Source organism: Tinamus guttatus, unplaced genomic scaffold (genome assembly GCF_059628265.1).
Source record: "Tinamus guttatus ecotype Peru unplaced genomic scaffold, ASM5962826v1 Tinamus_guttatus_pri_ptg000397l, whole genome shotgun sequence".
NCBI lineage: Eukaryota > Metazoa > Chordata > Aves > Tinamiformes > Tinamidae > Tinamus > Tinamus guttatus.
The window spans coordinates 3463629-3475032 of record NW_028288931.1 but is presented as its reverse complement, the minus strand read 5'-3'; the positions used below and the strand labels follow the sequence as shown (position 1 = coordinate 3475032).

Genomic DNA, 11404 nt, shown 5'->3' with positions numbered 1-11404 from the left:
CAGGGATGAGGGCACCTTGGGATCAGCAGCACCCAGGGATGAGGACACCTTGGGGTCAGCAACACCCTGGGTTCAGGACACTTCAGGATCAGCAGCATCCTGGATCAGTGACACCTTGGGATCAGCAGCACCCCAGGGATCAGGACACCTTGGATCAGCGGCACCCAGGGATGAGGGCACCTTGGGATCAGCAGCACCCTGGGTTCAGGACACTTCGGGATCAGCAGCATCCCGGGATCAGTGACACCTTGGGATCAGCAGCACCCCAGGATGAGGACACCTTGGGATCAGCAACACCCTGGGTTCAGGACACTTTGGCATCAGCAGCATCCTGGGATCAGTGACACCTTGGGATCAACACACCCCCAGGGATCAGGACACCTTGGGATCAGCAACCCGGACTGCCGGAACGATCCGGGGGCTTCGCCATACCAGGGCGTCCCCACTCCCAGCCAGGCTCCCCCGGGGCCCCGCCATGCCCGAGGGACTCCCTGCCCTCGGGATGGCCCCAGGCCCCCTCCCCAGCTCCTGCCCCCCGGACCATTCCCACCTCGGTCCCCTCCCGCCGCGGGCCAAGCCCGCCCCCCGAGCCCTCCTCAACGCCGCACCCCGGGGCCTGCCCCCCGCTCCAGCCGCTCCCTGCTCCCCCCGCGCCCCCTCTCGTTGCCGGGTGCTCCCGGCCGCCCCGCGCTCACCGGCCGCGCCGCGCACCAGCCCCCAGGCCCCGCTGCTGCCGCCGGCGGCGGCCACCCCGGCCAGGCCGCGACCCAGCGCCGCGCGCAGCGCCAGCATGGCCGCGCCCCACCGCACCGCCCACGTGGGCGCCGCCATCTTGCCAGGCGGGCCGGCCGAGCGCCGAGCGCGCCCACAGGCGCCGCCTGCCGAGCGCATCGATGGGGTGGGGGGCGGGACGGCGGGAGACACATTTTTGGGGGGAGTTTTAAAGAAATCGGCGTTTTCCCCTTGCCCCCGCGCTCTGTCTCGCTGCAGGGCAGAGCCTGGGGGTGCCACCCGCGCCCTTCATGCACGACTGGAAAACATTGGGCTTAAACATTAACATTTGGGCTTGGAAACGTGAGGTGTGGCATGTTTGCACCGTGCAGCTGGCACAGGGAACAAGCGGTCGGGGCCACCAGCCCATCCCGGGCCACCACCCTGTCCCGCCATCCCTTGAGTTCCACACGGCGCAGCGAGCGGCGGGAGCGTTTCCCAAAGGGACCCGTGCAGGCGGGCGCTGCTTGTAGCCGCTTTATTGCGCGCGCACACGGGGAAGCGCAAACGAAGCGTGGGGGCCGCAGCCCCGGCCGCCCGGAGCAGCCCAGGCCGCTTCCCGCAGCTAGAACCTCTGGAAGTCGTGGAGCTCGTCGGTGCCGCCGAGCCGCAGGCCCTGCAGCAGCGGGAAGTGCAGCAGCGGCTCGCGCGGCGAGGCCGGCTCGGCGCGGCCCGGCAGCCACACGTTCTGGTAGGGCCGCGGCGCGGCCGCCTCGGGCAGCAGCGGCTGCGAGGAGCTGCTGCCGCGCGGGCGCCGCGCCGGCCCGGGCTGCTGGCCCTGGTAGCCGTCGCTCAGCACCCGCGCGTACTGCACGGCCTCGGCGCCCCGGCGCCTGCCCGCTGCGCCGCTGCCGCCGCGCGGGGAGCCGGCTGCCCCGTGCTGCACGTAGCCCTGCGGCAGCTCCGGCAACGCGCCCGGCGGCTCCGGCAGCTTCCCCGACGCCTTTTCCAGCACGGTGACAGCAGAGATGGTGGCTGGGCCGGGCTCCCTCGTGCCAGGGACCTGCGGAGGCTCCCGCAGGAGCGGCGTGCGCTCAGGCCGGCCCGCGGCGCAGAGGCTGTGCGTGCGGCACGCGATGCTCCCTGCGCCGTGGGGGCCTCCGGACTCACCTGCTGCAGCTCCGCGGGCACCCACGTGCCCAGGCTGCTGTGCGCAGGGTCCGGCACGCTCGGCCACAGCTGCTTCTTCACCCTGGCCGTGCAGACAGGAGGGGTCAAGGGAGGGCTGCGAGGGGCTGCGGGGGCAGCCACGAAGCTCCCGCAGCTGCAGGGTCCCCAAGCCCTCCGTGCGGTCGCTGCGTCCGTGCTCAGGGCTGCAGAGCAGGCGGCTGGCGCAGGGCTCGCGGCTGCACTCACCGCCCGTTCTTCTGGAAGCAGATCATGATCAGGATGAGCAGGATGAAGATCAGCGCGAGGGTCAGGAAGAGGATCTGGATTTCGATGTCATCTGCAAGGCAGGCAGGAGGGGGCAGCTGCGGGCGCTGCCCCTGGCCGCGGATGCGAGCGGAGGACGCGGTCCCCAGCAGCCGTCCACGCACCCGGCCCCCTGTGAGCTGGCAGTGCCCAGGGGTCCATGGGCAGCTCCGAGCACCCGGGGGGGCCTCACCGAGCACCGTGGTGACCAGGATGAGGCTGGTGCCGTTGGTGCTGCCCGCCGCTGTCGAGGCCATGATGTGCACTTTGTACAGGGTCGAGGGCTTCAGCTTGCCCATGACGAAGGAGCTGCTAGAGGAAGGCACAACGGCACCTGCAGGGAGAGCGGCCGTCAGGGAACGGGGCTGCTCTGCCCGCTCTGCGATGGAGGGTTTCCCTGCGAGCGCAGATGCGCTCGACTCCAACGCAGAGTGGGAAGAGCAGGGCAGGGCTGCTGCTGCACCCCCGGGTCCTTGGAACCCCTTGGGACCCCTAGGGACCCCCTGGGACTGCTTGGGTCTCTGCTGGCAGGGGGTGCCCTTTTGGTACCCAGAGGTGTGCCCAGATCCATCTGCTCTCTGACCAAGGGACACTCCTGCCACGGTCCCCCCGACCCAGCCCAGTGGGGTGGAGAGCAGAACCGCAGCCCGGCAGCACTCACTGGACACGTCCACGGTGCTGTTGGCCCAGAAGATGGTGTAGCTGGTGATGAAGCCGTTCTGCATCTCCACAGGGATCGAGTCCCAGCAGAGCTCAGCTTCGGACTTGCTGATGCTCTTCAGGTGGAGCTTCGGAGCGTGGGATGGGGCTGAAAGGGAGCAGGATGGGTGAAGCACGACTTGTCCCCCGAGCCATCGGCTGGGGACAGGCCAGGCAGGGGAAACACCCAGTGCGGGTGCAGGACCCACGCCGCGGCGGTCACGAGCACATACCCTTCTGCTTGGAGTAGGCTGCTACGTGGACAGGCACCCCAACGGCATCCTTATAGAGCGGGTACACTGAGATGTTGTAGCGCTGGAAGGGCTCGATGCCGTCTGCAGTGAGGAGCAGGGGGAGAGCGGGGTGTCCGAGGGCTGCCCTGCACCGGGCCCTGGGCATCCCAGCCCCGCGTGGTCTGTCCGTGCCACAAGCGGAGCGTCGCTGGGGCCATCGGGCCGGCAGCCCCGTGCAGTGTGGCACCCCCTGTGCTGCCGCTTGTCCCGGGCTTACCGTGGATCAGGGCCCCGGTGGTGCCCCCGCCGCGCTCCCTCTGCCAGCAGGCGCTGCAGCGGGCCGGCTCCGAGGACACGCGCTGCCACTCCAGGACGTAGCCCGTGACCGGGGCCGGGGGGCGCTCCCAGTGCACCCAGAGGCTGCGCTCGCCGTGGGGCACAGCCCGGAGCCCGGCCAGGGGCTGCCCTGCAGCGGGGACCAGAGGCGCTGCCAGCACTGATGGGCTGTGGATGCGACCTGGGAGCATCCCGCCACACTGCCTGGCAGAGCATCCCAACACACTGCCTGGTGGAGCATTGCACCCTCCAGAGCATCCCACCACACTGCCAGTGGAGCATCCCACCCACTGGAGCATCCCGTCACACCGCCCGGCAGAGCATCCCACCGCACTGTCCCATGGAGCATTCCACCCACCGGAGCATCCCACCACACTGCCCACTGGAGCATCCTCTAGAGCATCCCGCCACCCCACCCAGCAGAGCATCCCACCACATTGCCCCATGGAGCATCCCACCCACTGGAGCATCCCACCACACCACCCAGCAGAGCATCCCACCATGCTGCCCATTGGAGCATCCCACCCTCCGGAGCACGGCGCGGTGCTTTGCCGCTGCAGCGTTTTGCAGCAGCACTCACCTGTCTTCTCCAGGAGCACGACCTCAGTGGCGGCCGACTCGCCGGCAGCGTTGTAGGCTGTGAGATAGATCCTCCTGGTCCCCGCCGAGGCCGAGAAGTTGCACTGGGTGTCCGTGGTGTTGCAGACAGTGGGGGAGTCCCGGCCCCTCTGCCACGGGCTCAGCGCCACGCGGTAGCCCAGCAGCCTCCCGTTGGCCTCGCGCCACGACGGAGCCTGCGAGTGCATGGAGAGGGACGGGGCGCTGGGGGCTCTGCCGCGGCGGGACCCCCCTGCTCGCTGCCTGCACCCCGGGTACCTTCCAGCGCAGCTGCACCTGGACGCTGCGCCCGGTGCCCGCGCGCCGCGTGCTCCACCACGCGTCCAGCCTCGCCGCCGGCGCTGAGCGGGACAAGGGCACGAGAGATGCTGGTTCCCCGTGCCCCGCTGTGACGCTGCAGCCCATCGTCCCCGCACGCACCTTTCTCCTGGGTGGTGACCTCCTTGCCTGGGCTCCACTCGCTCCAGTAGCCGCCGGGCGAGGGCCGCCGGCAGCGCAGCTGGAAGCGGTACCTGGTGCCGCAGAGGAAGCCGCAGAGCCGCAGCGCCGGCCGCGCCGCCTCGCTGATGTTGGGCACCTGGGGGCAGCCGCAGCGTTAGCCGCGCACCACGGTGACCGGTGGGGTCACAGCGCGGCGCGGAAGAGCCCAGCAAAGGGGGACCCCACAGGTGCAGTGAGATGTGGTGTTCTCAGCGCACAGCATGAGCTTGCAATGGCAGCGCTGCGGGAACAGCCCCCCACGGCATCTCGGGGCGCTCCAGCGGACCCGGAGGTGCCGTTCCCGGGAACACGCGGTGCGCGGGCGGGATGCGGCAGAGCTCACCAGCGCCCAGGCCGGGTCCTCGAGGGAGCGGTAGCGCAGCTCGCACTGCAGCTCCATGTGCGCGCTGCTCCGCGCCGCCTGCCAGCCCACGGACACGCAGTCGGGCTGCCCGGGCAGCGGCTCGATGCTCTGCAGTGCCGGGGGGTCCAGCTTGGCTGCGGGGAGAGGGGGCAGAGGGGGATGCTGGGGATGCCGGGCCCCAGCAGCGCTGCCTCCCTGACCCACACCCCCCTCTCCGAGCGGTGCAGAAACCTCCCCAAAACGTTTTGCTGCTTTGCAGGCGGCCCTTTCCCAGGCGGAGACTGTGACAAAGTGCTTGGTCTGAGCAGTTTCTTATAAATCGTTCCCAGGCACTGGGCACTTTACTAACGGACCTCCCGGCTAAAGGGGCAATCGATCGCCCGCAGCAGCCACCCCGCACTACTCAGCCTCAGCTTTGCCACCTATTTGTCATCGCCAGCCGTTCGTCGCGGGAGCCGCTGTGCCAAACGGCTCCAGCGCTTCGATCCCTTCCTCGGTGGCAATGGATTCGCGGGCCGCGCCACCCCGCTCACCCACGTCCATGGGGTCGATGCGGAGGCGCTCGGACTCGGCGGTGCCCAGGGCGTTGCGGGCGGACACCCAGATCTCCATGTGCCGGTAGAGCTGGAGCAGCCGCCGGGGCACGGTGCAGCGGTGGCGGCCGCCGCGCGGGCTGCAGCCCGTGAGCACCGCGCCGGCCTCGCGCTGCGCGCGGCTCCTGCCAGGCACACGCCAGGGCTGGGGGCAAGCGGCGCCCGGGCAAGCAGGGGTCCCCGCTCGCCCGCCTGCCCCTCAGTGCCGCTTACGTGGCGCACTTGAGCGCGACGGTGGTGGGCAGGCTGTCGGCGCCGCGCTCCCACTGGCACGTGAGCCCGTAGTCGCTGAGGTTCAGCATGCAGCTGAGGTTGGAGGGCTTCGCCGGGGGGTCTGCAAGAGGGGCCGAGCGGCCGGGGCGGCGTGAGCGCCGCGGGGCGCCGGGGCGGCCGCGCAGCCCGCGCCGCCGTGGCCCCGGAGCACTCACAGCCGGCGCGCAGCTCGGCCATGCCGACGCGCTGCCGCGTGCCGTTCCACTCCAGCAGGCACCACAGGCGGGCCTGGCTGCGGTTGAAGTGGGGCAGGGTGACGTTGGAGACCTCGGTCCCCCCCGGGCCGTGCTGCTGCCGCCCGGCCAGGGGCTCGCTGTCCAGCAGCCAGGCGATGCGGATCTGGGCGCGCTCCAGCCCGCCGCAGAGCTCGCCGCGGACCGCGCACGACGCCGAGACGGCCGATCCCAGCAGCACGATGGGCGAGTCCACGGACACCGACGCGCAGCCCTGGGTCCCTGCAGGCCGTGGAGGGGTGGGAATCACGTGCAGCCCCTCACAGGGGTCCCCGGCGTGGGCTGAGCCTGGCGTGGGGCCGGGCTTCCACTCACCGCGCAGGGAGAGCAGCAGGAGCAGGGAGAGCCGCTGCAGGAGGGAGGTCCCCGCGCCGCGCCTGGCCATGGCCGGCTCCCCGCGTGGGGCATCACCCACGGCTCAGGCAGCGGCGCGGGGCGGCCAGGCGGGACAGGCTCGGGGAAGCGGCCAGGTTAGATCCCCTCCGGATCCCCCTGCTTCCTGCAGGCAACCGTCCCCCCGGCTTGGCCTCCCTCCTGCCGCGCTGGTGCATCCACCTGGAGCGCGGCCGCGGGAGCCACGGGAGCCGCGGGCACCGGGAGCTGTGCCGGGTGTCCCCTCGGCCCCGAGTCTGCGCCAGGAGCACCGGCCTGCGGTGCCGCTGGCCCCGCTCCTGCGCGCAGAGCACAGCGGAGCCCCAGGCAGGAGCTGTGTTGATCTCGGCGCCTTCAGTGTCTGCTGGGGACAGATTTGCGGTTTCGGCAAGTGCTGAAGCTGGGGCTTGGGATGGCAGAGCACTCTGATAAGCGGAGAAGAGGAAAGCGCTGAAAGGAGGCGATGCCGCGGGCCCGGCCACAGCCGCGGGTCCTGCCCGCGCCTCTCTGCTGCATCCGCTTCCACCTGCCTCCCTGGCTGCTGCTGGGAACGGTGCCCGGCCGCCTCTCCTGCCAGGCTGACCCCCCCGGGTGGCCCTGGCTATGCCACGTCCATGCGGGACACGTGCTCCCGCGAGGAGCTGCCACGACGGCACCCAGCTCAAGGTCTCCCCTTCCCTCAGAGACGGCATCCGGACGCACACGAGCCCAGCGCAGCAACGGGAAAGCAGCCGCTGCATCCTCACCCCAACGCCCCGCACAGACCATGCCGGGCACCATCCCGGACCCCGCTCCCATCCCTACCTGCCTCCTCTCCGGCCGTGCTCCCCGTCCGCTCCCGGCTCCAGCCGCCAGCACCCCGGGCGCTCAGCCGCTCACTAGCACACTGCTTGCGCCGTTAGTTCCTCAAACCCAGCGCCGTTAATTGCTGCGACTCTGGAGAAGGTGATTGCAAAACACTTCCCTGCAGGCAGCGCCAGCGGCAGGAAGGAGCCCGGGGTCGGCAGCGCCTGCCGCCCGCCCCTGCTGCCACCCGCCGCCGCGCTGGGGCCGGGGGACCCGGGGCTGAAACGCGGGAGCCCTGGGGCAGCTCCCGGCCCCAGCGCCACTCACACAAAGTCCATGGGCCGGGAGGCACCGTGGCACCGTGGGGGCTCCTGTGCTGGGCCCGTTCCAGGACGCGACCAGCAGCTCCCGCCCGGAGCTGGGCACAGCAAGGAGCCGCAGGAGCAGCCCCAGAGCCCGCGTTGCCGGAATCACCCGCACTCGGCACAGGCTGGTCCAAAGCCGGGGCCGCCAGGCCCTGCCCTGGGCACCGGCAGCTGCACGTGGGGCTGGAACGGGGCAAGTCTGACCCTGTGCTGGCACCGCGTCCCCGAGTGGGTCCAGTTGGATGGCGCCGGAGCATCCGGGTAAACAGGGCATTGCCCAACGCACGTCGCGCTCGCAGCCTTTGCAACGCAGCCCTGCGTTGTGCAAACGGCTGTTTACTGCGGGCTCGCAGCGTGCGTGCGGCACGGCCTGCAGTGTGTTACCGGCGCTTGCGCATTGCGGGGTGCGGAGGGGGACATGTCCCCAGCGTCACCCTGCCGGGCACCGCGCGGCCGTTGCAGCAAAGCTCTGCAGAGGTGCAGTTACGGGAGCAGGAAGCCACGGGGACATTGTGGCCTGATGCGGCGGCCGTGCCTGCAGGCACAGGATGAGCCGGGGAGCCGCTGCCCCGGTGCAGCCACATCCACAGCAGCCCTTGCCCTGGCCCTGGCCTGGCCCTGTCCCAGCTCTGCTTCTCCACTCGCTTCTGTGCCAGGGATCCTGTCTGAGCCCAGCTCCTCGCAGCTCTGCTCCGCTGCTCTGGGCAGCAGCTCCCCCGCCGCAGCGAATCCATCCTGCCCATTAGCAGCTGTGGCCGGATGAGCAGGGATGAGGCCAGGGAGGAGGATTAACGCCTGGTGCCAGCCCAGCTCTGCTGCTGCTGCTCAGCACAGGGGCAGCGGCAGCCCCAGGGCAGCGCTCGGCCCCACTGCTACCCCCGGGGCTGCAGAGCTGCCCCTGCAACGTGCAGCTCCCTGGCACATCTGCCACCCGGGGTCCAGCTGCCCTGGGCTCCTTGTCCCTCCCCAGCCCAGCCCTGTGGCCGGTCAGTGCCCAGGCTCCCCACAGGGCCTGTCCCCGCTGCGGGACGGCACCGGGATTGGGTGCTCCTGCATCCCGCTCCTGGGCGCGGGATGGAGGTGTTTGGGCAGCTCCCGGGAAGCCGGGACAGGGTCTCTCTCCCCATTCTGGTGCCCCTGTCCCAGCTCCGATGGTGCCCGGCACTGCCGTTCCCACCAGGGCCGGTTCCCACAGCCTCCAGCACTGGGCAGGACAGGCAGGGAGAAGTTGCCATTGCAACATTTTCCTTGGGTGTAGCAACCCCCAGCATTTTACCACGGAAGTCTGCCTTCTTGCAGGCTGTTTACTGCCAAGAGCAGGAATATTCGTTCCGGTAGCTATGGCGACGTGGGCATCTCTGTGGGAACCGGCCGGGGGGAAGTTGAACGCTGTAAACACCAAGCTGGACAGAAAACAAGCACTGCCCTCCCGCACCCCATCGCACGAGACGAGCTGGGGGACAGGGCCGGGGAGCCACTGGGACCTGGGGCTGCAGTGCCACACAGCTCCATGGATGAGCTCTGCTTCCTGGGGCGCATGGATGGCTCCGCATCCCGGGGCGCACAGATGGCTCCGCATCCCAGGGCGCATGGATGGGCTGCGCATCCCGGGGCCCATGGATGGCTCCGCATCCCTGGATGTGCTGGCCCTGCCGCCCCAGCAGTGCCAGTCCGTGCTGGGCGCTCTGCCCTGCCCAGGCAGGGTCCCCATCCCAAGCCGTGGGGCTGGTTGCAGCCTGGGCACCAGCCGCCCCGATCCGGAGCGGGGCAGGTTCCTCGCAGGGCTGCGAGGCCCCGTTCCGTGGTGCAAGAGCCGCCTCCGCGCGGCCCTGAGGAGGCCGGCGGGCACTTGGAAAGGGGAAGCATGGAGGGCACTGGGGCTTTTCCAGCCTTGCAGCTTGTGCGTGGGGCCCATGGGCCAGTGCTGTGGGTGCAGCGCCCGCCAGGGCCTCCCCTGCTGCGGTGCAGGATCAGCCCCTCGCATTCAGTCCCCCTGGGGTGGCCAAGGGTCATCTTTGGCTCCTGCTGATGCCAGGCAAGGGGCCTGCGAGCCCCACGCTGCTATTTCCCTGCTCCAATAAACACCCCTAGCAGCAATAGGAAAAAGGAAAAAAGATCAGTTTTCATCAGAATAAAACTCTGGAGGTTATTTGCTTGCAGTCAATAGCTGCAAAACGAGGTTGTTAGCCCTGGCTGGCGGGGGAGCTGAGCAGGGCTGGAGAAACAAGCACAAGATCTCACTGCTGCCCTGGAGACACAGGAGCATCCCCGAGCAGGCCCATCTGCAGCATGGGGACACGCAGGGGCCCTACCACACAGCAGGGGACACGCAGCCCCTCAAAACAGCTATCCCTGCCCTTCCTAGCACAGTATCTGCAGCAGAGGTGGGGCCTTTGCTCCATTTCTTTGCCCATCACCGTGGCCTCAGGCTCTGGCTGCTCCTGCACGTCCCCCATCCGCATCCCCATCCTCCCCCCGTTAGCTGCAATTTCCTTGAAAGCTGCCAGGCTTCACTGGGGCCCCTTTGCAAATGAAGGGAGACAAAAACAAGCAGGTCTGCATTTATTCCACTGTAAATTAATGCACTCTTATTTTAAGGTATCAGTGAATGAGGCCAAGTTGTTAAGTGACAAAAGAAAAATGATTCTTGCCTTCCAGGGTTATTAAAATCATGTTCTACAATTTTAGCAGCCACAAGGAAGCCCAGATAATGACAGATGATGATAATACATCTCCGGCACAGCCTGGTCTATAATGATACTGCCCATATCTCTTGTATTACCACCAATTACTCAGCGTATAAGTATAATGAAAATGTACATCCATTCTGGGGAACTGCATTTGCTTCCCCCGAATCCAATTTTGGCCTCCTCCACCAGGGAAAGAGGCAGCTGCAGGAGCTGCTGGGATAGTTCAAGCAGCTCTGCTTTTGTAGCGGCGGCTGCAGGGCCTGGGAGGGCTGGAGAGCCCTGTCCCCCCCAGCAGCATTTCTCTATAGGGGGTGTGGGGCAAAAAGCAAAAATCCCCCTGGATCTGCTCCTGGAAAAGCATATTCCTTGCTCCGAACGCTGAGATGGCCACACGGCTGCAGTGCAGACGCCTTTAACCCTGCTAAGGCAGGATGGAAGTGGAAGCAAGGCAGCGACAAAGTGGCCACCGGGTTATGTGCCACATACACCCCAGTGCAGCACCTGAAAAAAGGCTCTTCCTGTGCAAGATAAACTTGGATATATACTTCATCTGGATTCTATTATCTTCCAGTTTATTCAGGTCAAGAAGCAGGAGACAACACCTTTAAAAACAAAAACATAATCTTTGGGAAAATTGAAAATAGAGATCATTGTTTGGGCTGGAAGCAGGTGTGTGTTTCCCACTGCCGAAGCGCAGCCTATTCCCTCCGCCTCCGTCTCGAGGGGGACGCGGATCCAGAGCCCTCCCGGTGTCACACGCTGCAGCAGGAGCGCGTGCGCCGATGGGCACAGGGGCCAGGGCTGCAGCACGCGGGGAGCCACGGGCACCCCAAGCACCCAACTCACTGCAAGAGGGAAAACCACCCCAAAACGGGGCCGTGATGCCCCGGCCTGCACCAGTGCTCTTCCTTGGCACAGAGATGCAATACTAGCAGACTCCGTAAAACAAGCCTCCAGTTAGGAGAAATTGGCCTGTTATTTCATAATTTTAATGCCCATTCTTTTTCATAACTCTGTATAACACCTAGGTGTGTTTAATCCATAATTAAAACCCTTCCTGCTCTAAGCTACTCCATGGCAGCATCCCAGTCTCCTCCTGTGAGCAGACTGTACTTCACAGCTAAAGTTCACGCGAGTTATTAAAGAACAGAGCTGCACTTATTAATTATTGCATTAAT

The 11404-nt window shown here is 67.2% G+C and overlaps 1 protein-coding gene across 1 annotated transcript; it reads right to left on the bottom strand.

Annotated features, from left to right (window-relative positions):
- Positions 1 to 1335: 1335 nt before the first annotated feature.
- Positions 1336 to 6439, bottom strand: CSF3R (colony stimulating factor 3 receptor). The gene is made up of 15 exons (XM_088531173.1): positions 6329 to 6439; positions 5936 to 6235; positions 5721 to 5841; positions 5448 to 5632; positions 4894 to 5048; positions 4491 to 4647; positions 4329 to 4411; positions 4033 to 4246; positions 3394 to 3582; positions 3117 to 3218; positions 2846 to 2992; positions 2378 to 2518; positions 2128 to 2218; positions 1882 to 1963; positions 1336 to 1774 (listed from the first exon to the last, which is right to left on the bottom strand). The coding sequence occupies exons 1-15, from the start codon at positions 6396 to 6398 to the stop codon at positions 1337 to 1339; spliced, it is 2475 nt and encodes an 824-aa protein (XP_088387299.1). The 5' UTR covers positions 6399 to 6439; the 3' UTR covers position 1336.
- Positions 6440 to 11404: the final 4965 nt, after the last annotated feature.

Coding starts and splice junctions, on each gene's coding strand:
- CSF3R (XM_088531173.1), bottom strand. CDS start 6,398: ATGGCCAGGCGCGGCGCGGGGACCTCCCTCCTGCAGCGGCTCTCCCTG. Junction 4,648..4,893: donor AGGACCCGGCCTGGGCGCTG/GTGAGCTCTGCC, acceptor GGCTGCCCCCAG/GTGCCCAACATCAGCGAGGC. Junction 1,964..2,127: donor TGCTTCCAGAAGAACGGGCG/GTGAGTGCAGCC, acceptor CTGCACGGCCAG/GGTGAAGAAGCAGCTGTGGC.